A 25,644-nucleotide genomic window follows, 5' to 3' on the forward strand; every position below is an offset into this window, starting at 1 on the left:
AAATGGCTCTGTCAGCTCCCCTAAGCTGCACAAAGGAACCCAATGTGCTGTAACAGAGTTCCATATATACTCGTCAAAAAAAAAAAAAGTCTTCAAGTGCAAAACTTAATTTCAAAATTTAATTCAAATTTAAAGAAAGATTACTCTCTGAAAAAAGCTATATCCTCCACAAATGGAGAGCTAATATTTTAGTTTTCATTTTTTTTGGATCCAAGTCTCACAGCCTTAGTCTCTGGACTGATCAAAAAGATCTCAAATTAAATTCAGTCCTTCACAGAAGCAGCACATCATTCTTTCCTTTTATCATGCTTTAGAGTTCATATCCATATTTCCAAAAGTAAAGAAATCAATTTACAACTTTTATATAAAGCACTACCTGATTTCCTAACTTCAGAAAAACATTCATTTTTACTGACAAGGAAACTATGGCTCAGGAGTGAAATCTACTTTCTCCTCACTTTCAACACAGAAAGCCACACTTGTCAACATACAGAAGTCTGATTCGGCTGTCCATCACAGTTCCAGATAATCCCTGCAAAGCACGTGGATTTTATACTGCTTAGTTAAAGTATGACTTGCTTATCACTCAGCTCTAATCATGCTGTCACTCTGCTGTAGCTGGGGATTACTGGGCAAGACTCCTACAGCAAGTTGTCACATTCTATACAGCCTGCTCCACTCACATGCCTATATAGTAACAATTCAAATTTCAACATTTCCCAAAACGTTACATTAAGTTCCAGCTCCTCTGACTCAGTGCCGTTAACACCTTAAAAGCTGTGAAACACCCAAGATTTCATCAGCTGAACAAGCCAAGACCAAAAAGCCCCAAACCATTAGTAAGACTGAATATATTGTGTCCCAGAGACAGGATTTCAATATGGCTTTTTACTGGTTTCTCCTATGGCAAGAACTGCTGTACATAATACACCAAACTTCAAATCAAGCCTTAGTACAGATGATACCTTTTCCTGAAAGACAACAGCTGTTTCCAGTCCCGGCATGATATCCAGAAGAAGTCGGCAGGCAGCAGTGTTTAATGGAGGTTCTCTGCTCGTCATCACATAAGCATTCACTAGCTAGAGAAGATCAGGAACAGCATTGGTCTGAAATTAACTCTGACCCAAACCAGTGCAGTGAAAACCTTACAACTCCCACAGCAGAAAAATGATAAAGGAATGTCATACGCAAGCCCTGGATCTCAAGATGACTAGCCTTTCACCTGCTCCCTTCAGTGCCTCGGAAGCTGAAACTACTTCTCAGAGAAACAGCATTTCCCTCTGATCTGCTGTTCACTGACTGAACATCATCTTGAACTGATTTGTAAAGACAAATGCCTAAAAACAAACTGCAGTTCGATAACAATATAAACATAATAGCTAAAAAAAAAGTCACATAAAAAATTGCACACTTTTAAATGGCACCTGTCTTTACTTATTGCTTGCTGTTTAAGACAAAGCTACATGCGAGCAACCTGTCAGAATCCTTACAGCAATGTGTACCAATGCAGGTGCTTGCAGGGACGTGAGGGTAACAAAAATTCTAGCTATTAACTCATGTTAGAGTATAGCAATGCAAGAGGAAAGCCAGATCTTTGCCTCCCAACTCTCTGCCTGAGTCTTCTACAGCTGACATACTCCTCTGCATCTACAGGCATTCCAGCACTTCCAAGTATTCAAAGACAAGGCATTGGAATTAATGATATTAATTTCCATTACAGAAATTAATTATGCTTTTAAACTTGTATTAGAGGAGCTACATTTTCTTTAGAGATACTGATAAACCTTAAGAAGAACTGATTCAATTGTTACTACACACATTCCAGCACTCCTGAACAGCTCATGAACTCTCCCCTTCCTTGAGTCACTTTAACGGTGGCAAATGAGTTGCACTTAAACTCTTCTTAAAAAACACCACTATGGAAGAGATAGTCCCGACAACAGTAAAATAAATACTAAGTAAGTACTGAGGTTGACCAGCAGAGTAAACAAAAAACATAAGAAGGTGTCAGGAATTGACAGATACAGTTCCCAGAGCAAACCTACCGCATTCATGAAATCATCATTCTTGAAAAGTATTCTCAGTAAGTGGCCAAGCATGCACTCTGGGTCCGCTCGACCTGTGGGAGAAACAGGAAAAGATTATCTACTTACCTCAAGATGTCACGACTAATACTGAACTGCTTATCTTCCAATCAACTGTGGAATACTCTAGTTAGCAGGACCTTTCTCAAAACGAAAATTACAGAAGAAATTATATGACCTAACATTTTTTCTAGTAGATATAACCTCCCTGGAATGCCTACTAGTCAAAGCACAACATGTTTTAGTGGTCCGATAGTATCGAACTGTCAATTTTTGTAGACAGTGAAGATGCAGATGCCAGGGAAACTGTTCCAGTAAATTGGAAATAAATTACCTCAAAAAAAAACCCAAAAAAACCAATTCTAAGAATAACAAGATAAAAAGCATCAGTGACTGCATGTAACTATTCCAAAGCACTGCACTTACCCAACAGCAAATTCAAGATAATCTGGGACAGACTGTCTTCTCTGTCCATTTAACACTTACTACTTCACATTAACTACAACTTGTTAACATGCTCATACCCTTATGTCATAAATCAGCCTCTAAAACACTCTTCCAAACCTCCACACAGGGTCTCAAATTCTTGCAGCAAACATCAAAACAGCCAGGTATCAGCCCTACAGAGCACAATTAACCAGCGCAAAAGCAGTATCAGACTTTGATCAGCAGCGGGCACGCTGAGGCTAAGAACTGTTTTCTCTTCAATATGAATTACCAGGTACCCACTGTGACAGAGCTGGTGCTGCCAAAACCACTCAGGACACCTTACCTGGGTGTCGGTCATCAAACGGGTCTGGATCCCCTTTGCGGTACTCTTCAGTCTCTTTCTCAATTAGCTCGGACATTCTGCAGAAGGAACAACATCAAATGAGCAGAATTCACCATCTTCTCCTAGTGCACAGCTCCTCACAATAGCCTACCTGTCAAAGTACTACAGAACAGTTCAGTAACTTTCATTTGAACAATATCCAGTGCCACTAGAGGGTTTCACACTGTTCATAACAGAGGAGTGAGAAGCGAGACTTGCCTCTAGTATCTCACACCCCCCACTGTGCTCCAAAACACGCTGAACCCACAACAACATCCCAGTGATGACAGGCATGACACTCTGGAGGGGCCAACACCTTTTATTTACTCATGTTAAGAGTTCCGGTGATGTTCTACAACATGTACTGTAGAGAACTAGAGCAAATAAAGGGCTTGAGTAGTACTTCTCACCATCACATAGCCCTTCTTTTGCAGCAGAGTAAGTCCTGAAGAGGTGACTTAGTCCTCCTTCCTATTCAGCCTGTGCAGGGGCAGCTGCTCAAACTGCCTACACATTTTTCTGTTATTCTTGAATATGAAATTTTAATTATTTGTGTAACATTAAAAATATTTAATATTTAATAGTGTTGTGCAATCTCTATTCAACTTATCCCTTCAGCTTCATCAAAGCTCAACTTTTTAGCATGCGTCAGTTACTGCACTGGCTAAGACAAGAAGCTCAGCCAGCCCCCTATTCATAGACCTTCAAAATGCGTTAAATGTTCCTCTGTATCAGAAAAAAAACAACGAAGGTAGTTTTGACTACGCCTTCCCCTAAACTGAGAAGCAGCTTCAGCAGATACAAGAAATCCTACGCTCTAATTCATTTAGAATGAGCAGTAAGGGAATGAATTACTATCTTTATTTAAACAAAATCAGCAAGAGGGAGATTATCTTATGGTCAAGGAATAAATAATTCCATACTCATACACTGCCTTTCTCCATGAAGTGTTATAGCAGAAATATATGCAGTCTGAGGTGAAAGAGAGTGCAGCATTCAAAGAACATCAGCAAATTAAATCTTATTTCCTTGGTATAAAACCTTACCCCCTCCCCTCTACTGAGGTCTACAATGGGGTGCAGAATGTGAGCACAGCATTTTAAAACAAGGTCTTAACACCTCAGGGTAGCAATCCAGGCGGAGTTTATTACAGACGAGGGGAAAAAACTGCTGGAAGGCAGCACTAATCCCTAAAAAAATATTTCATTTCTGCAGGGGATTTCTCTTACAGAATGTCACTGACTTCAACTCCACTCCTGTAACTTTCCAGAAAATATCCTGTGTTCCCAGGGACAATCAGAGGCAAAAAATGTCCTTGGTCCTGCCTCAGAGAACTACACTGACTTGCAGGTATGGCAGAGGATGATGTTACGAAGCCCACCCAGATTGTAGGAAAAGCAAATTAGCTTATCAGAAATGAGCAGAGAACTTTCCTGCTTGTCTCTGATCTGACAATTATCTTTCAGCAGTGTTTATCCTGTGGGGTTCTAATATTTACTTTTAGTAAGCCTGAATGTGGAGAGATGCAAATTGTGCCCCTTGCTAACAGGTGGCACAGCTTGAGCTCTCATGAATTTCTGGAAAAAGCAAGTTACTTAAATACCCCACTGCCCGCTTCTCATTTTTCTCCGTGAGAACCAATAGCTTGAGGGGTGCCTGCTGACAGACAACCAGGACAAACAGGGAGTTGAGAAGCTGTACCCTAGACTTGTCAGGTCTTTCCAGGTGACAATCAGCATTTTGATTATGTGCCAGAAAGGACAGATGAGCAGCATGGAGAGCGACCATAGTATTCTCGTCGGTCCATCCTGTTTAGATAGGCAGCCAAACAGCATGCCAGCTGAAGCTGCCGAGTGATTTCAGGGATGACAACATTATCACAGCCTAGATGAAACAGGCAGGTGAATCACCAATTATGGGTTGACAATTAGTCACAATTGTCAGACCAAAATAAAAAAGCACTGTCTCTTCAAAATTTACTTTCAAAAAGAATAAAAATAATCAAGCTTGCTTACAATACCCTTCTTTTAACTAACATGTACAAAGGTGATTTGTGAAGTCACTTGTATGAATCTATCTAGACCAACAGCTTTGTCAATTCTCAGTTGAAGCAACAGGAGTCAAACAGCTAACAAAGCTCATGGCTGCCTCATAACACAGGCACGTGGTTTACAGGGCTTTAGCAAAAAACAACTCACAGAAACACTGAACTTTTATTCAGGTTTTAAGATTTCCTTTGTTCAGTTGGTGCTACACTGGTTCTCTAGCCTCTTCAGTGTTTGCTGACAAGATCTAGGTTTTACATGGGAGTAGGGGTCCTCTCCCCTCACTTCTTACTGATTTCTCTTTACAACTGCCTTTGCAATCATCTTTGGAAAGTTAGTCAGACCCTCATTTTCACTTGCCACAAACTGAGCTCACCTTGGCAGTAAGGAAGGAAGGGGCAGTGGTACACATAAAAGCATGTCAACTTTGCAAGACTCCCAATGATCTAGATGGTATAATGTAAAGCCATCCTAGTATTGCTCTATGCCATCATTTGGCATTAATGACCAACCTAAACCTTTACAACAGACTGCAACAGCGTACGATGCCCTGGGATCCCATACCGCAACATGCTTGCTTTGTGGAAAGCTGTGTGTGCGCTGTTAAGCTGCTGATTTATTCCCTTTATGACAAAGGCTCTTGGGATGCAGTGAAGGATCTGACTCCCAGGATTTGCTAGAACGGTTGAACACAACTTGCATCCAGACTATGAACTAATGCTCTTGCAATATTATTTCAATTTACAGTATTTTTGAAAACCATATATTAAGTATCTGTTGTTTGCTGACACTTCTAAGCGATTTTTTCAATTGTACCTTCTGACACTCCAGAGTTTGTAAATTCAGAAAACTAGCTTATTTGGAAGTGACAATTCAGCTGCAGCCTATAAGTCACACTGTTCTTGTTCTTGTCCTATTACTGTTGAAACACTCACTACTGCACTCTCACATAGGCTGCCTCGGCATCACATTTAACAGACTCCCAGTCCACACAGGCAAGTTTTCTTCCGTTTAGCTCAGAAAGTGGAAGGAAGTAGAAAAATGTCACTCACCAACAAGCATGACCGCAGCTTCCTCTGCCTTAAGTTTAAAACAAAATGCAAGGGCATTACTGCACCTCAGGGCATCAGCTAACGCAAGGTCCAGTTGGTGAGGATTCCTAGTATCTCTTCCAGCAAATTCTTTTAAATCTAAAACCCCCTACTCCAAACAGGCATATGACTTACTTGACACCTGAAGCCCTGTAAATCCAACTTCTGCCAGAGCCAGTAGAGTCCCCTTGCTATCTAGCTTACAAAAATTGCTATTGCCTCCACTAAAGCCAAAACACCCAAGCTTTCACCATCTATAACCACTCTGCCTGCTGCACAGAAACCTTTGAGAACCTAAAGAGAGTTATCAGACTTGTCTGGGCATAAATAACATATGGAACTCAGGGAGCTGACGGGGACCAGTAAGTGCCAGACTGCTATAAACACAAGAAAAGACATGTTTAATTCAGATGTCTTTAAATTTCTTAGAATATAGTAAATTTCTGCTGTTTACGCCTGTGAGAAAAGCCTTGAAACAGCACGTTTCCTTAAAGACATGAATCAGACAATATGCAAAGATACACAAAAAAAGGTCTCGTGACTTTCAAGAGACTTATTCATTTTCAGGTGTTTAGGACTGGCTTTCTGCTGCTCATCTCCCTCTTCTGTGCTACAATTTTTAACACGTAGTAAGAACAGCAAGACAAGTTGTACCCACTAGGTGAGGCATGGCACAGACCTGTGCAAAGAAGTTCCACTGGATTCCTGTTACTTCCACCGACTAACAGCTCAGAATCTGTGCACAGACTCATCTGACCAAACAATGCAGAGCAGTGCATTACAGACACCTGGATTGCTCTTAACATACAAGCGTGGTTAAGTCCTGCACACACAAGACAGCCAGCGGGTCTGCCAGCAGTGGCACGAGAAGGAATTTGGTGGAATTTCTGTGAATCTCACATTAAAGCAAGAGTATTATCAGTTTACCCAAGAAAGGCCTGGCTTGTGAAACCACAAATGCAATTGATAATTCAAATGTTTCTCCTGTAATAGAAGGTGTCTTATAATTAATGGTGTTACTAGTACCTACACACCTCCTAAAAATAATGTATCAGTCCAAGGAATATTTTCCACACACATACAACACAATACCAGTCAATCAACATCCAGTTTTTAAAATCAAGTTTTAAAATTTTAAACATGCCCTATGAGCCTCAATAAAGTCTTCTCAGTATAATCCCCTTGATTCATCCAAGGAGCTGCTCTCATCCTTTCATTTAATCTGACCAACGTTACTACAATCACAAACCCCACACCACCACTCTGACGGAACAACATTCTCACAGCTTTTGATGCTGATCAACATTTTACAAGCTTCAGGTGAAGATACCAAAGTTATTTAAACTATTTAATGATACCTCTGACTACTGTAATTTCAGAGAATTAAACTCAAGTCTTAGAGACCGTCTGTGTAAGACCTTTGCAATATAAATTTCTTACAAAAAATTGTATTTATTTAAATACCACACTTGTAGTTCAAATTCTGGACCAAGAAAACTAATTACCAACAGGTAATCAGGTATATAAAAATATCAAGCCAAAACACAGTAAAAGCTGCTGTCATGTAACTTCAGATATTTAGGAATTTATTTAATAGATCTTACCTGGTAAGAATAGGAACCATGTCTTGCCCGCTGCCATGTTCTTTCTCCCATTGTTCAAGCAAAGCAGTGAGCTCAGCCTTGGAGTCCACATGCCCAGATCCTGAAGTCATGGCTTAGCCTAAGGCAGAGGTAACAATCAAGAAAAAAAAAAGGAAGAAAGAAAAAAAAAAAAAAAGGCAGAAAAATGAGAAGGAAATCCTACACGGTTTTACTATATTCACTGAAGTAATCTCAATCAAAGATTACAAGTCATTTGGAAGAGGCAAGTAAACACCCAGCAACAAGGAATGAGAAAAAAAAGATTAAGTGACAGAATACTGCTGAACTTCACTTTCAAAAGTTGGAAAGTTCTTTTTGGTCCTTTGCACCTGAAGAATAAAGAACATGCACGCACTTTGAACACAAGTCTTAACTGGTGTATGAGAACCCTGACGGCAAGTATGCACACCCAACCACAAGTGTCTTCGGTACTGAAGCTTTTTAAAACTATCAATTCCACGAGCCAGACCCAAGTTAGTCCTTTGCTGTTGCTCAGGGATTTACTCTGAGAAACAACAAAGCTAGGGCAGCAAGATTACGATCAGTGTCGTTATTCCAGTTTAGCACCCTCCAGACATCAGTGAAAGTGCCAAGAATCATATGCCGAGAAGGCAGAAGGCAGAGGCGGCACTGAGCAGCTGTGGGCAGCAGCAGGAGCACCAGAGTGGCAGCTGGGGGGTTGCCACATCACTACTTGTTCAAGTTTTCCAAGAACAGTCAGTGGCTCTAGTAAGAAGGAAGAACGATCACAGGAGAGACCGCTGGAGCAGTTACTTCAGGTTTATCGACCTTTTACTTGCAAGACTGCAGCTGACTGCTTTACCTTCCCATCTTCAAAAGTGAGAACCTACAGTACCAAGTGACTTGTTACAGTACCATTCAATGGAGGGAACTATCACTCTAGATTCTGCTTAAGCCTCTAAGTTTCCAGGTGTCATTTTTTTGTCAGTCTGATAAAAATCTACTAGAAATATTGACAGACCAAACTAGAACAAAAGCTGTCTCAAAACACTGCCATGCCCTCAGTTAGCTTCCAATCTGACAGACTGTGATTGCTGTGAAGAGCCGTAACTTCTGGAGGAAGGAACACCCAATCCTAATTTAAAAACTGGCATTGTATTGGAGATGAGGGGCAGATAACACAGCAGAAGAAATCCTTTCATGTCCAAAAACACATTAAAATTTCCAGCATTTCATTAGCCATAACATGGCCAATATCCATCTTCTATGAAATTAAATATCCATTTGTCATAACTGACGCAGAGAAACAACTTTCCAAAACAACGTTAAATACAGATACGTTTCAAACAGTGACATACACATCAACTCCTGAAATACGTATTTGAACCAGTTAAGTGACAGACTGTAAAAGGAGCCGTAAAGTCAACACAGGTCATATAAGCCCAAGTTCATTCTGAAAAACGTCACCATGTTTAATTGAGTGTTAGATACCTCTAACTGGTTTAAAACCTTTTCTCACTCAGGGAATGGATGAACAACCCTACAGATCTACCTCCTGTCTCACAGGTGCTTCTGAATTTAAAGTATCACGACTGGTTAGTTAAATGGGAAACAAGAAATGAAGATTACCTGGCTGAAGATGAAACTGGCAGAAACTGCGTGAAAAATCATCACCGAAAGACTGGAAAAATAAACCTGTGACTACAAGACACCCAGTCTGAAGAACACTATTTTGATAAGTACTGTATGAAGTGAGCATATGCTAACAAAAAACCCACCTAAGCATAAAGAAAGATGATGTTTCCTAAATGGCAAGTAATTATGATTTTATCTAAAGCATTCATTATTCATTCATCACAGAACTAGACTGAGAAATCTGATGCAAATGCATAAATGGCTTTTGAAAAGAAGCACTACCTAAATGCAGGCAACAAAACATAATGAGACTGTACACACACACACCCCGAAACATCTTTGAAAGGGAAAACTATTCCGAGCTCAAAAAGCTCCCTTCCCTTTTTCATTAACTGAATAACATTTGCCAGCAGCACTTCTGAGCTTTTAAATATCACAGATAAACATACAGACAAATCTACTCTGAGCCTCAGAACACAAGTGCTGTAACGGTATCTGCACTCAACCGTTTTGGATGCCTCCACCTTTGTTCTACACCAAGAGATACAGAAAAAAAAAGTGCCTTGTGACCCCAGAGGTTGCGTAAGGCCTGTAACAGGCCCTCCTACAACCTGAAAAATAGCTTATTTCCCCTAACAACCCTTAATTACTCCAGCCAGAAAATAGGAAAGGTCCAGCAATACCTACAACAGGTCAGCAAAGCTCCAGCCAGGAAGACCAGAGGAACTGCTCACATTGCCCTCTGGGACACCCAGCGCTACACCATAACCAAGTGAAAATAGAAACATCCCAGTATTCCAGGTTTTAGGGACAGCTACCTCACTTAAAAGTGCATTACGGGTTGTGCTGACACACAACTATCTTCCCAAAATAAAACTTTAAAATGCCACCTTTTCTATAAGTACACAGCAATGAATGTAAATGCCTCACTAAGGCATCTCATCTATTCCAGCAGGCTTATCCCTCCCAACCTATTCAAATAAATTTGACTATTCTAGATGACACCGCAAAGAGCAGCAACAACAAAAATTACCTCAGAAGCATCTGCTTCCCCAGTTCTCATATTAATGCATGTTAGCAGTATAATATATATGTGGATGGAATGTTAAGGCAGAAGAATGACTTTTTAAATACAAGAACCAAGGCAATTCCTACTGTGCTCGCTTTTTTCAAGAATTCCATCTTAAACTGAAGATTTCTGCAGAAAGGACAAGAACATAAACAGTACGAATTAAACTGTCAGAAATATACCCAGCCTGCTGGAGAGGAAGGCCTGTGAGAGCAACTCTGACTTTCATTACTTCCCTTGGACAAGCTGGCGAACAAATTAAATCTTAAATTGCTCTCCAGAAACTAGCAGAACTAGGAGCAGCTGTCTCATTGTGGATTTAAATCCATGGGGGGTTAATTTTTTTTTAATAAGTTCTGAAAATCATGGCCTACTATGGATTTCAATTAGAATCTCTAATAAGCTAAGAAGTGGGATTTTTTTTTTTGCAAACGCCACTATTGTCAAAATTTCATCACCGAAAGAACTGATATTAACCAAACATGAAGCACTTACTCAAAGGACTTGACTCTGAAAGACAAATATTTACAACCTTAATTATGACTCGCTGTGAACACTCCCACTGAAAATCCACACGTGCACGTTTCAGCACATAGTATTGCTTCAATATTAAACACTACTTATATTCCAACATCACAGCAAAGGCTTTGTGCGCATTTTACTCTTCTGAACTTAGATGCAAAAATTTGACAGAAAAGGGAAACCCAAAAAAGTATTCAGACACAGATATCTAGAACTACTCACACACTTTTTAAATCTCAGGCACCTTAGTGCTGGAGGCACCTTAGTCAAGACACCGCTGAACAGCGAAGAAATGTAAATCCCACTGACCTCAAACTGCAAACCTTGAGGAGCGCCGTACAGTTCAAGCAGTTCAGCTTCACCCTTTTGTTCCTCAACACACCTGAGCGTCACACGGACTGCAACACTACCCCAGGTCATTCACTTACTGATTTTGTGTTGTGTTCGTGAAAAGGATTATGAGGTTCTGAACACACTGACCTCAGTATAGACATCCATTTTCAAGTATGAAACCTCTTACGTGAAAATAAATCTATTTGTAAAATCTGAAAACCAGTATTTTGGTTATTTGGGAAACAATCACAAAATCCATACCTTAGCAATTTAAATGGAAAATGAAAGAGCCACATAACAAAAACAAAAATCCTACCTTAGGAAAAAAAAATCAGTTTTAGTTAACTTTGTAGAAAGATTGCACATTTAAATTCATATGCAGACCAAAATTACAAGAGGATTTGTACATCCACATGTACAGCCAATCCAAATTCTAACAACTACATTCTGACCTAGCTTAAATAATCAAATTTCATACCATTCCTATGCATGATTCTAAGTATAACTAAGGACACAATATAGATGAGAAACGTTAACACTGTAAGGAAAAGCTAAGAACTTAAGTTGGAATGCAGTTAAATACATAGCAAGCTGAGCAACACATCTCTATGTTCTTCCATATTTATGTTTTCACATGAGGAATTCCCTACTTTAAAAAAAATGAAAAAAAAAATCTTCCTCTCATCACAATTATTCTTTAAACAGATGAGATACCAGACAGCTATTTGCCTAAACCTGTTGAGTTTGAAGTACCCAGGCCAAAGTTAATGCTGAAGCGTAATGAACTGTCAGCGCTGAAGTTCACCTGTGGAATAAAGCACGCCACAAACTAACAAAATCTTCACAATCTAAAGAGCACAAAATCATGTTTTGGCATCGCACACAAGGGCAGCTCTGAAGGGACTCCTCATCTGCTCAACTTCCCACTTCAACACCTAACAGGACTCCAACGCGGCCGTTACAACAGAACGTTGCTTTCAATATTTGTTTTAAAATGTATCTTTTTTTATGGTTCTAGTATGTTTATGACCACGGAAAAACCACGAAGTCACTTAGTTTCCTGGAATTTCTACTTTTACTAAACAAACCTGGCACTACACACCGATCTGCCAAGACAAGCACAAAAAACAGGAACAGCCTTCTGCTGCTACAAACGACGGCCCAACAGCCGCCCAACAGGACCCAGCGCTCCCGCTCTAACGGCGGCTCCCGGCACGGCTGGGGAGCCGAGGGCCGCGCACCCGGCGGGGCGGGACGGGGCAGGCCCGGCCGGTGACAGCTCGCACAGCCTCCGCGGCCTGCGGGAGCGGGCGGCCCGCCGGCGCCCAGCGGGGAACGACCGGCACGGCCCGTTCCAACCGAAGGTTTAAAGGTGCGCCGAGGGGGCGGGGGCCCCGGCCGGAGAGCCTCCCTCCCCGGCGGCGCCCCGGCGCGCAGGGAGAGCCCCGGCGGGGGGGCGGGCCGGCCGCCGGAGGCCCGAGGCGGGCGGGGCCGGCGCGGCTGCAGGCCCGCCCCCCCCCACCGGGAGGCTGACAGGCCGCGGGGGGGGAGGGGGGGGGGGGGGAAGGCGGCGCAGCGCCTCACCGGGTGCCGGCCGCCGCTCGGCCCAGGGGCGCTTCGGGGGGCGCCCCCTAGCGTGGGGGCGGGCCGCGCAGGCCAACCCGCCCCGCTCAGCCCCCCCGCCCCGGCGGCTCCCTCAGCCAGGGCCTGAGGCGACCGCCTCGCCCTGCCCGGCGCGGAGGCCGCGGCCGCCAACCGGCCCTGCCCGGGCGGCCCTGCCCTGCCCGGCCCGGGGGAAGCGCGTTGGCTGCGCGGCCCGGGCCGGCCCGCCCGGCACCCCGTACCTGCCCGATGCCCCGCTGGGTCGCCGCCGCTGGCCCCGGCCCCTGCGCTCGGCCCCGCACACCCCGCGGCGGCCGCGATTGCTATGGCGGGCACACACTTTGCGCGTCACCACGCTGGGGCCGCGTCACAGCGCGCGAGGAGGCGTCGCGAGCCGCGGGCATGGAAAGGGGGGGAGGGGCGGCAGGGGCCTCGCGCTCGGCCTCCCGGGAAACAGAGTCCGCGCGCCACGAGCCCTCCGCGCGTGCGCCCGCCGGGAAGCGCCGCCGCGGGGGACGCCGGGAGTTGTAGTTCCCGGCGGGCGCCGCCCCGCCCGGCCGGGGGAAGGGGCCGTCCGCTGCGCTCTGTCCCGGCCGCCACCGAGAGGCAGCGAGCGGCAGGCCGCCCCCCCGCGCCGCCTGTCCCGCGGCGGGGCCCGCAGCGCGCCCAGCGGACGGCGGGGAGATGCGCTGGCGCGGGCGCGCCTGCCCCGCTGCCCCCCGGAGCCTGCGACCGCTCCGCGGGACGGGACCGTCAGCATCCCCGCTCCCGCTCCAGAAGCGGCCGTTCTGGCCGTGGAAGCTGAAGCCCGCGGCAGTGCTGAGCGCCCGCCTCCGCCTCTGCCCTGCGCCGTGCCCGGCAGCAGCGAGCGGCGGCCGGACCGAAGCCTTGCTCAGGCTCTCCCGGGCCTCAGGACGGGCTCCTCTTCCCACATCCCTTCCTCCCGGCTGCCGGAGTTCGCCTCAGCCCGGTCCTGTCCTCTGACACTCCCAGGAGAAGCTAACCACAGCGGGGGGCGGGGGGCGTGCAGAGAAACCCTTCAGCATCGCTAGCCCCATCCTCGTTTGCTTTCTGCGTGCAAAGACCTCCATTCCTCTGGGACGGTTTTTTTCCCCTGTCTGTTGGCTCCATGGAGCAGCCCAGCTCTTTGGAAGGCACTGCACGCTTTAACAGCAGCAGTAAGTTGTTATTTTGCACTGCCCCTTGCCCCTGGCATATTAAGTTACCCGTGAAGCAGATCCATGCACTCTCAGCAAGGTTAGCGCTTCTGAGGGGGAGGAGGACCTGGAAGGGTACGCTTCTCACCCATGCCCTCGTGGCTCCTTGAAGGATCAAAGGTATCAGAGCTGCCTGCAGCGTCATTATCCAGGCAAGAGCAGCACACCCACAGCTGTGCCTTCCCCTGCAAGGCACCTGGCAGGTGTTCAGAGAGGAGGCTGCAGAGGTTCACGCTCCCATCCCCTCATCACCTAAGTTCAAAATGCCAAGAGCAAAATTAAGGTTTCCAGTCCCTGCCACATCTATGGTGCACTGAAGATGGGGTTATTTCTCAGAGAACATGGGATTCAGTCCCCAGGCCCACCTGAGCAGATAAGGAGGCTCGGAGCCTGCCTGCTTCATTGCAAGAGCCGGTGCATTGTTGGAATATGACAGCTTGCAGCTGCCCCCTGGCAGCTCTGCTTCAGCCTCCTATACAAGCTGCCTGAAGTGCTCAGCCCTTCAGGTCCTGCATTTCCAGGCCTCAGGAGATATTTGGGAAGGACTCAGTCTAACACCCTTGCTCCCCAGAGGGCGGGTGAGAGTCCTACTGGCTCAACTGGCAGGCCAAGATGGTATCAGCTCTTGTTTAATTTGAGTTCTCTTGTGCTGCAGTCCTCTGGTAATTGCCCAGGTACTGGCAAAAGCTCTTCTTTTAAGAGCAAATAAGAGTAAAAGATGAGTAAATAAGAGGAAACAGGGTCCTCCCTCTCAGGGAAAGCTTCATAAGCAGTGGCACCATTCCCAGCTGAGATGCTTCCTACCCCCACAGCGTCCACATTAACTCCCTTTCCTACACTGCAACTGTATAAACCCCTGCCCCAGGCAGTGTTAGGACAGGTACAGATTCTGCTACCACACTTACAACATTTGACTGTGAAGTCTTGATTAACTATGGGATAAGAACTGCAGCAGTGAGAATCCTGAGAAATCCTTCTGAGCATCAGCTGTAGTCAGTAAGCCCCTACCCTCACACCCCCACTTAGTAGTGCAATTGAAGAAAAGAAGAAAAAGGAGGAAAAAACCCAACACATCACTGTGTACTGCAAAGCAACAAAAACAAGGGGTCAGCAGTCAGCTTGCACCTCTTACCCTGTGGGATCTTGTGGCAGAGAGCGAGCCTGTGGTATGCAAGGAAGGGAAGGTTATCTCTGCATGTTCACCTCCACAGGCTCCCCAGCCAGAATGACCACTTACTCACATAGGATGGTCAACTGATAATAACGATGACTTAAGGCTGAATCAAAGCTCAAGCTCCTTGAACAAAATAACCACTTCTTCCCATTGCTGTCATATCACAGATCACCTTGCAATACTATGAAGGTGCTAAGATCAGCAGTTTGTAAGGAGAGGATAAACCCACTTCACCAGGCTCTCACAACTTTCTAGATCCAAGGACAATTAACTGGAATCAGAGGGGAAATAACACTAGTAAGAGAAGCCAGGAAGACACAAGCTGTGTTTCCAGAGGATGCCTCAAGTACAGCTAAGAATGTAAGTATATGACTGGGATGCCTCATCTGCTCCCAGGTGCTGACAAAGGCAGAGAGCTCCAAACCCAGCCTCCAGGCAGCAGCTTCACCTTCCTGCCTGAACAGACCTTTGCTCTGAGAATAAAAAAAGAGTTTGTGATCAGGAAGCTTGCAACTTTCAGAGAGACTCCTCACCGTGGCTGCCCAGCAAGGAGAGAAATGACCCTTTAGGCTTTCAGAAGAGTTAATTGTTTACCTTGACCTCCGACACAGATCTACACTGATAAAGCATATTGACTTCCTACACTTCACCTTTTATTAATTGCCCCATCTGCTTGTGGGAGTTTGCTCATCACCATGTTTCTACTTGCAGTTGAGTTTCCGTTGTAGGGTAGCTGAGACAGTAGTTACCGACTTAGCAGCTACCAACCTCTGCAGCATAATTTTGCTGCATGACTCATAGCAGGTGAGTAGTAAGTCCAGTAATAGAGTTCAGTCCCTTCTCAGCACTTGTATGTATCACACTGCTGCTGCAACTACACATGGCATCCAGCTGGATTCCCTGGCAGCATCTAAAGAAGGGTACAATGCCAGGAACTGAACCTTTGGGAGGGTCTAAACCTGCCCTGCTAAGATGCTTGTAAACTGAAGGGTGTTTCTTTACTACTCCCATGCCCCAGGGAACTGCAGAAACCAGGCAGGAGGTCGACATCTGGGGAGCTGCACCTGGGAAGAGAGGACATTTTCCAGGAGTGCGGTGAAGGTCAGTCTGCCTGCGTGCAGGTTCGGCTGCGCTTTCTTCCTTTCCACCCAGCCAGTCTCCTGCAGCGCCTGTGGGTGTCTGAGGGAGAGCAGCAGACACAAATCTCTCCCAGGAAGGCCTCAGCTCCAGCCTTAGCACCACCTATCACTCTTCCAGCCTTGATCTGCCTGAATAGTTCAGAAATTGTTTTATGAGGTGATGCAGTACAGTGGCAGCTGATATTTGCAATGATATCCCTCATGCCACAGGGGCTTTAAACACTGTCTAGAATACCCAACAGCACTTGTTTGCCATGTATGTAACACTAAATTTTCACATGATATGCAAAAATATTGCTTGATGGATTAGATTATGGCCATGGGTGACCTGCAAGCTGGCAGTCAGCACATCAGCAAATGGTCTGCTCCCATTTCTTGCCTACCTCTGAGAGAAGGCAGCTACTACGGTGGAAAGGCAGGTGAAAAGAGACAGAAAGTGGGAGTAAGGAGGGAAAAGCAGTGCAGTGAGGTCCTCCCTGCCTGGACAGACTGAGCAGAGTGGACGGGCTGCAGGTAGCGCCAGGTTCCCTGCAATCCAGGTGACAGTGGGCACATGGGGCGGAAATGTGTGTACTCACTGCCCAGGATAAATGATGTGCGACAAGGGAATAGTCCAATCACTAGGTGGCACACCAGGATCATCACAGGACCCGCACCCTCCTGGGAGGAGAGGAAAGAGCTCAAAATAGCCCAAAGCACGAATTAACAAGCAATCATCCGGGGCTGATGTGCTTAGAAAGAGCCATTTGTGTGCACACACATAAAGCAAAACCATCCAACAACTGAATGGAGAAATATGTAAAAGCGCACACAAACTTTTCTATTTCTGAGTGACAGTGGGAAAGGCAGGGAAGACACACTTATGAATGGAGTGCCAAGAAGGTAGGAGAGGTGGATGTTGCTCCAGGGATCACACTTACCACCTCTTCTGAGAGTTACCTCTGCTCTTGTGTGTGGAGAGAGCATTTGGGTTTTTCTTCTAGTAGAAAAGGCCAAGCAAAGTGCAAGGAGAAGTTTCTTGCAGCAGATAAAACTTCTCTGCTTCCCAGATGGAGATGGAGTAAGGGACAGTGGCAGCAGGCTGGTATTACCTACTGCAAAAGGAGTTCAAGGGTCATTATTGTGAGGAGAGGAAAAAGTGATAGAAGTGATAGCATCGTTTCTGGGGCAGGTTTTCTCTGGCTGGAGCTAACACAGCAACACAAGCTAAAACCAGCTAAGGTATTTAGGAGGAGGGGCCAGGGAGAGACTTACATTTTGGCAGAGGCCCAGCTACCATTGTGTACTGTTCTGTTGCTGTAGATCAGTAGAAGCAGTTCACTCTTGAAAGCATCAGGGACTGTACCATGGCCAGCTACGCTAACTCTTCTGGACACTCAGAGTCTGCAGGACTTGCCACCAGGCAGACAGTGCATCTCGGGCTCTCCAAGTGTTTGCATGAATTCAGCAGTGCAGATACAAGCTCACCAGCCAGTAGAGCAATGGCTTGGCTGTGAATTTAGCCTAGACTGGAGAGAGAAGCCAGATCTATATCTAGGAACACAGAAATGCAGAAGAATGCAGTTCATCAGCTCAGATACTAATGAAAACATGAGCAGGCAAACAGCTTTCTTCCAGACAGGCTAGTGCCAAAATCCTCCGTTCAGACATTCGGTCCAATGCCAAGAGCACATAACTGCCTAGCTGAGCATCTGAATAACAGCACATCTGCATTTGCAAGCTAAAAGTCAACAGAAAAATTAAATAATACAAAGTGATCACTGTTGCGTGAAGTAGAGATTCATACACTGACATAAACCTTTTGCTTTCCAGTAGCATGGCACCTGAATCCTGACCGTGCTGCAGTAATGCTGCACAGTAGCTAGCACTGGGCGAGCCTTGCTCAGAGCTTTATGCTTAGCTTCTCACAGGCATCTGGCAGCTTCAGACAGGTACTTATAGCTCTCTCCTCTCCAAATCACTGTAAGATGGAGGTTTTGATGTGTCCTGTGATATATGGGCCATGGATTACCCAGAGGGATGCAGCTGTGACCCAGCAATTGGGAAAGAGTCTTTGGGGGAGCAGAAGTGCACAGTTAAACCACGTACACAGAATATACAAGGGACAACATGAAGAAAGTAGGGGATAGTAAGTACACAGAAAGTGGCATTATGGCAATGGACATGGTTTTCTGACTAGACTGATTTCTCTGACTGAATTAAAAGTTCATTTCAGGCACTACACAAAATCCCTTGCTAGTTTTTGTGGTTCAACAAGGGTTTTCCTTTTCTATCTGTTTTGTTACTATAGGAAACAGCCAATCAACCAGCAAAGAAAACTCTTCATAGAGGAGGAAGCAAGAAAAGATTATGCACAGCATGCTGTGAAATGCCTGCAAGACACACACAGGGAATATAAACAAATTCCTCCTAATGTTTTCCAGCAACAAGGATCTTAAGCATTACTTGTAACAACAGCAGCTTTAAAAAACAAGGACTAAACAAATCCAGGAAGAAGTCTGGTTTTAAGGCAACTGTCCTTCCTATAAGAGGAGGGAGGGGTTTGTTTTGGGGTTTTTTTCTCCTTTTTAAGAGAGATTATTATACCTTAAATTCAGGTTATATATCTGTTCTCGTCATGACTTCTCTCTACAGGAGTTAATTGGGCCAAGTGTCTGTCTGTATGTGACAGTTCTGATGCATGGGCAAACAAGCAAATTGGTGAAGGTGGGCTATAATGAGGCACTGTAGTTATATGCAAACAATAATTTTGGATTAATGAGTTGTTTTATCGCTGAGGGATTCCATCAAGGGTCTTAGTGGTGTTTGTCATATGCAGCTTCTCCAGTATTTGGTAATCCTCATCTTTAGCTTGACAGTAGTGCTGGTTACAGCTCTCAAAGCTTCGCAGATATTGGCATCAAGCAGCTTTCTGTGCATGGTACCACTGCAATTGCTACCCAGACATTGGGCCTGGACCACTGCAGAGCCCGAACACAGAGCAGTTTACTCTCATTACATTCAGCCACACCTAGGAAGAAGCTCAGAAGCTGCCCTAGCAGCATAAAGCATGCAACAGCTTTTAACATGCAAAAAATCATCTGAAGTGAGGTAGTGTAAAGCTGCAAGGAGGGACAAGCTGCAGGAACTTGTGCTGTGATTTACCCAGGACACTGGCCCTAAGTTTTCCCTCTCCCATGAAACAGTTTATGTGTTTTTTATCTGAAAGGAATGACTTCCTCTGGCAACACCTCTCTGTGCTGCCCTGACCTCCAAATGACCTCTGCGGTTCCCAAAACGCTCCAGAACGAACCCGGGTGTTTCAGGGCAGTTTATTGAAACACTGAGCACTGCCAAGCCCACATACCTTGGTAAGGCAGGCAGGCCTTGGCGCGTGGTGTTAGGTGCAGTCCCAGGTCCACATTGCCATGAGGGACTTCATCAAGGGCCGGTTCTGCTGCTGAGCTCAAAACGCCAGGTCAAGGTGGCAGTGCTGGCTCAAGGGCTCTTCCCCTCCCTCTTCCACTTGCCGCCTCGTGTAGATGACAGTGTCTCTTCTTTCTTCCAGGTGTTTCATAGCCCTGTGTCAGCAGGGAGGGAATATAGCAGGAATGAAGTTTCATAAATTTTTTTGCACAAATAAAACAGAAGCACTTGATGATAGGGCAGAAGGGGAAGGAAAAAGCGCTGATTTTTTAGGAAATCAGTTTGGTGCCAACCCACAAAGGAGAAAAATCCCACTGCCTCCCAGGGCACACCACACTGTATTAGCAACTACAGAAACATACTCATGGGCTTTGCTCTCCAGGGAGCTTTGTTTGTGAACATTTAGTTGCATTTATAGGAGTGCAGAGTATTTTACATAGCTATCTATTCCTTTTGGGATGCAGGCAAGTGTTGGGATGCAGATCCTTATTCTTATTCTAAAACCTGCATTGGTAAATGATAACCAGAAAAACACCTAAATGTCTTCAGCGCTTATGGAGCTGGGGTTAGGAGCAGTTTGGATGTCCAGTAATGACTGCAAATGATAACAAATGATAACTTATCATTCAAGCGGAATGCCCAGCATATTCTCTGTAACACACATCTTGCTCTGTAATGGAAGAGGTTTCTGAGAAAGACACATTTCTACTTCTGGACACAAAGGAAGAACAAACTATAAAAATACCAATTTTAGCACTGAGCATTTACATGTAAGTGAAATTGGGAGTACACTTGACTTGCAGCAATACTGCAAGTTGCATTTGCATGGCAAAACTCAAACCTGACAAACATTATTATCTAAAAAGTGGTACATTGCTCCAGGCCTAATTGCCATCTCTTAGATTTATGTATCTACCTCTTGCAATATGATCGCAAAATTGTGATAAAATGCAACTAATTTTGAAAGAGGGGCATTCTGGAGGGATAATTTTGGAATTCCTCACCGAGAAGAATCAATTTTTTATGTTTTTTTTTAAGTTTTTCTCTTGATTCTTTCTGCTTCAGGTCTTCTTCAGAGAAAAAGATCCTTCTGAGCTGTTGAACATATCAAATCACCAGTACGACTGGGTAGGACTTACAAGAATTTTCCCTGTATTACCTTATTTGACAGTCTATGTCTTGTGTTTAATGTAATGTTTGCATGCTTATCATAATAGAACATTACATTTAATGTAGTGTCTGGGCAGTAAACTTCAGTGTAGTCTGGGAGGAAAAAAATACTTTAGCTGAAAATGAAGTCAAAAAGATGGGAGGAAGCAATGAGAGATGTTTATGGCTTTTACAGGCTGTTTGGACAGCAGAACTCACAGGAGATTTTAGCAATACAGATACAAAGCTTTGAGCCAGGAAGGAAGAGGGAGGTGTGTTTAGCCACTTTTTGAGGCTAGGATGCTATTTTCCATGAAGTAGAGTTTTGCATTGCAGCTGTGAGTACCAAGGTTTATTTTGTTTTGTCTTTGGATCGTGGGAGTAAAATGCTTGTCTGCTTGAAATACGTGGGATGTTTGTGACTAAGATAAAGGCAAGATTTAATCATAAACACTTTGAATCATCTCTCCTAGCATGCTGGCTAGGATCATTCCCAGCCACTTTTGTAGCAGACAGGTGCATCAGGCCATGCTACCTGCCTGATGAGCTCCTTGTGATACACAACCTTCTCCAGCTAGTTACTGTTAACTAGCACTATGTTCTCCTGGGCTACAGAAAATGGCCCAAGAGCAATGGGAGACTCTTCTGGAAGATGAATCCCCAAGAGTAAGCTGCAGGGGACAACATTGCTTGCTGTGGGAAGTTTTACAAACCAGCTGTGGTTACCCACCATCCAGGAGATGAATATTTAGTGTTTGTTTTAGAGCAGCACCTCCAGATCCAACCATGCAACTCCCCATATCTCCCTTTCACAAAGGGCAACCAGCTAAAAAGGGAGTGCTGAGGTCTCACAGCTCCAGCTTTTCTGAACTAGTTCCCTCCTTGCCTGGAGCTGAGCAGCATCACTCTCCCAAGAGCCTTGCAAAATGGGAGAGGAGGAGGAAGAAACTAGCTTTCTTGCAGCTGGGCAAGTTCACAAAACCATTTGGTTTGCTGGACCATCTGCAGAGACACCCCACACTTTTAGAGAAGTCTTTTCTCCTATTCCAAATGCTGCTTTTCTGTCTTGGTCCTTCCTGGCTGAACCTTTACTGACACTTCACTAACACGTGGATTTTGTAGTTTCTGGAGTTGTACTCCTTATCCTGTGCACATTGGAGAACGTGTCACCCTGCAGACACTATCAAACTCCACAGCTTATATCTCCCTTCCTCAGAAAACAGTACCTGATGGTGGTATTTTGCTCAGTTATGAATAATACCCAGGAGGGATTCACAGCTGGCTGAGGGGGGTTGCTAGAGGGAAGGCTGTGGCTCCCTGCTTCCCCCATGTAAGTGTCAGATACTGCACCCTCATCCCTGAGCTGTGTATTCTGGAAGGACTCTGATGTCAGCCTGTGCCTCTGCCACAGCACCCAGGTCTGCAAGTTCTGCTTAGGGACTCTCATCCCATCTCCAATCACTTGATGGTGGGGTGCTGCTGGGAGCAACTGTGGCCCAAACCTCTTGTAGGAATTCAACAGTATCCTTTCCATGTGGGCACCAGCTGGGAGCAATCTATTCCTGCTCAGCTCTGCACCCAGACTGTATGCAAGCAATTTTAAACCAGGGTGTGGACTAGTTGAATATGACTAAGAAAAACAAGTTTGTGCACTGTGGAATATATCTCCAGCCTCAAACAGCTGAAGGGCTCTGCAATTCTCCCATCAGGTCCCGAGGTGCACAGATCTCCTGATAACATCAAAGCACCCAAACAGCTGGAGTCCCTGCCTCCAGCTCATCTCCCAACGGCATGGTACTCATGTTCAGAAACACCTGGTGAACCTGAACCACCACTCTGCCTGGTGGTCTTCCAGGAGTCTGTATCAATGGAAAAGCCTCCTCTGCCCACTGCGCTTTTTCACTCCTGTGAAGCAAGCCGCTGCGCAAAGGAACAACCAGGGCTGTCACCTCCTGCTGCATCCCTCTGCCCTGTGTCCTGCCCATTTGTGACTCCACATCAAAGCACACCAGGGTCACTGTGTCCATGGAAGCTGTTAGCAGGTACACGCAAACTTGTCTGGGTAAACTTCACTCCTATTACTTGGCCATTTCTAATCCTTTGCAGCTCCAGCTCCAGTTATTCTCTGGCTTCTTCTGTCTCCTCTTGTGGTTTTTCTTTAATTTTTCTCCTAATACTTCACAATTCTGGTTGCTATGCAGTGTTTCCAGGCTCAGCCATCTATAACAATCCCCCACCATGGGTGTGTGCAGCTTGGCTGCAGTGTGGATGCTTTGCTGATTAATTTGCCTTTTTTGTGTAGTTATTTTGGATGCTTGGAAAGAAACTGAAAATAAAACTGTTACTAATACCTTCCCCCTCTTAGTGAAATTAAATTCAGCAAATCTTTTTCAGAATCATCCTTTGTGTGGTCTAGACCAGGGTGCAGACAGTAATATAAATTGTATGGCTTAATAGGCTCTCTGCTTTTGGTCTCACCAGTGCCATGTAGGTGAAGGTGGATAGAGGGGAGCAAGGAAGTAGCACGGTACAGCTACAGGTCAGACAGGGTACATTTGGACATCTACAGGGGTCCTGTGGTGGGGCATCACAGAGATAAGGGGAATCCCAGAGGCTGATTCCTCTACCAGAAGCTGGAAAAAGGGAAGGAAGTCCAGTTCCCCCACATGCTGAACACATGTCCCAGTCCCTGCACTATTAAAAGGCAATGATTTACCGTTTCATAACCCTTTGGTAGTGCCTGAAAGGGAATACTGTGCAGTTCCTAAACCTCTTCCAACAGATATGTTGTCACCTTAACTGCTGCTCTGATCTGTAAACAGCAAGTTTCCAAAAGTAATTGCCCAGCCTCTTGATTGCATTGTCCTCCCCTCCTACCTGCCAATGGCCTGGCTGGGAAGGTCATGTTGCATTTGAGCAGAGAAGGTCATTCACCTGCCCAGGCGAAGAAATAACATATTAATGTTGCTTCCCATTTTATGCATCAGGACATTTTTTGCACACAGGCAGCCTCAAGATTACCTCCTTCATACATACAGTTCCATAATTTCCCTACTTAAATATACCTAACTGTCAAAGCAACTTTGTTAAATCATGCCCCAGAGACCAAAAGCCTTGCAGGAATGAAAATGAAACCTTTTGAAACAAGATTATTTCCTTACGCTCCTGAACCTCAGAAACTTTTGTAAAGGCAGGGGAGTCAATGAAAAGGAGAAATGCTGTTTAATGTAGTTTAAAAGGTTGTTGTTTAGGGGTTGTTTTTCAGATGAGTGAAACCACCTATTGTGGAGGAAAAGCAGACTGCAATGATGTTAGATTATTCCAAAACTCAGATATTACCCACTGCAGGAGGACAGAGACTACAGAGAGCACTGAATTACACCAGTATATCCACACTGAGTGAGGAAGCAGGAATAACTGCTGTGAAGATCCCTTCCCAAAGACAGGAGATGCTGGAATGGTAGAGCATAAGGAATTGTGGATTTTAAGCACTTCAGTTTCTGCCACTGTGCTCATCTTCAGCTCTAATGTTTTAGAACAATGTTTTGACATCACAAGAAACACGACTAATATCTGCTAGTAATAAAACAGGGGAGGACATCAGAGTAGCAACAAAGAAAGCATAGGTACAAATCAGGAGATGCTATGGCTTGCATTTAGTTGCATGGAGTCTAAAGCATTAAAATGCTAATTGCAGTGCACTAGGTGTTGAGGAAACCCCTCTGGTACAACAGGCAGGCTCTGCATAGTTGATAGTGGGCAATGGCTGCAAGGCTCCAGGTAGGATCTAACCATGGGTAGCAGTGGAGTGTCAGGAACAGAGCAGCTCCTGGTGATGCTAACACTTCACTGCCTGAACAAGAAGTCATATGTATGGCCAGGGAATCTCACATGGTGCATTGCCTCAGGATTACAATACCAAAAAGGAAGCATTATTGCTAATAAACAAGAAGTGAAATCAACATTAATCCCTGCATATGGGCTGCTTAAATCAAAGCATTTGTAGCGATTACAGGTGCTCTAATAAACTACAGATTAGCTCCCACATGAAGAACAAAGCAAGTGGAAAGCATACTGAAAAGCAAAAAGAAAAGCTAGCCATCTTGTTTTGTGGCCACAGATTAATAGTAAACCCTGGATGAGGCTATAGAATGAAGAAGCGAATATAGGTCTTATTGGCATTAATATGGTAAGTGCACTAAATTCTCTTCTCAAAGCTTGATAATCCACCCATAGTCCTTCTGCCTATTGCATATCTGCTCAAAAACCAAGAAGCCTTTTATTACTGGCCATATAATTGTACACATCCTTCTCCCCTCCCAAAAGAAACCACTCATTTTGCTATTCTCATCTGTGAGAATCAGTTTCAAGATAAACAATTAAAACACAGCTGTGAAATGAACAAACCAGAAAAGCTTTGCTGTTTCTAGCTGGGCTAACATCATTCATACATACCCTATAGTCACAGTAAAGCCCTCAGGATCTTCATCAACAGGCAGCACAGAGGTAGACACCAACAGCTTCAGCCCCAGGGAGAACAGCAAGGACTAAGAAGTAGTCCCTCGCTTCTTTATCTGTAGCAAATACCTGCTGCTTTTAAAAGAGCAAGAAACTAGGACCCAAGGGGATCCCAGAACCAGCAGGGCAGAGGTCTTATCAGTTGGTGCTCATGCCACAGTATCCAAGTCAAGCAAGTCAGGCAGGCTGAGGAACAGCAATCAGCATCAACCAAGAACCCAGATCCTCAGGTAAGCTCATAGCAAT

General features: G+C 45.0%; 1 protein-coding gene across 7 annotated transcripts in view; it reads right to left on the reverse strand.

The window, feature by feature from the left end:
* The window catches only part of DCAF1 (DDB1 and CUL4 associated factor 1), a 53,841-nt gene extending 40,661 nt beyond the window's left edge, over positions 1 to 13,180 (reverse strand). For 5 of the 7 annotated variants that reach the window (XR_013928110.1, XM_080387462.1, XM_080387464.1 and 2 more), the window contains exons 1-5: positions 13,039 to 13,178; positions 7,636 to 7,753; positions 2,857 to 2,933; positions 2,046 to 2,119; positions 966 to 1,079 (exon numbers count right to left, since the gene is read on the reverse strand). Coding sequence is in view for 4 of the 7 variants with exons in the window: in XM_080387462.1 (XP_080243588.1) it covers positions 966 to 1,079; positions 2,046 to 2,119; positions 2,857 to 2,933; positions 7,636 to 7,745 (375 nt within the window). In the remaining 3 variants the exon portion in view is untranslated. Of the gene's footprint in view, positions 1 to 965; positions 1,080 to 2,045; positions 2,120 to 2,856; positions 2,934 to 7,635; positions 7,754 to 13,038 lie in introns of all 7 variants that reach the window. The other 2 variants (XR_013928111.1, XR_013928112.1) reach the window with 2 other exon arrangements.
* Positions 13,181 to 25,644: the final 12,464 nt, after the last annotated feature.

This window comes from Falco punctatus (assembly GCF_963210335.1).
Source record: "Falco punctatus genome assembly, chromosome: 4".
In the NCBI taxonomy this organism is placed as follows: domain Eukaryota; kingdom Metazoa; phylum Chordata; class Aves; order Falconiformes; family Falconidae; genus Falco; species Falco punctatus.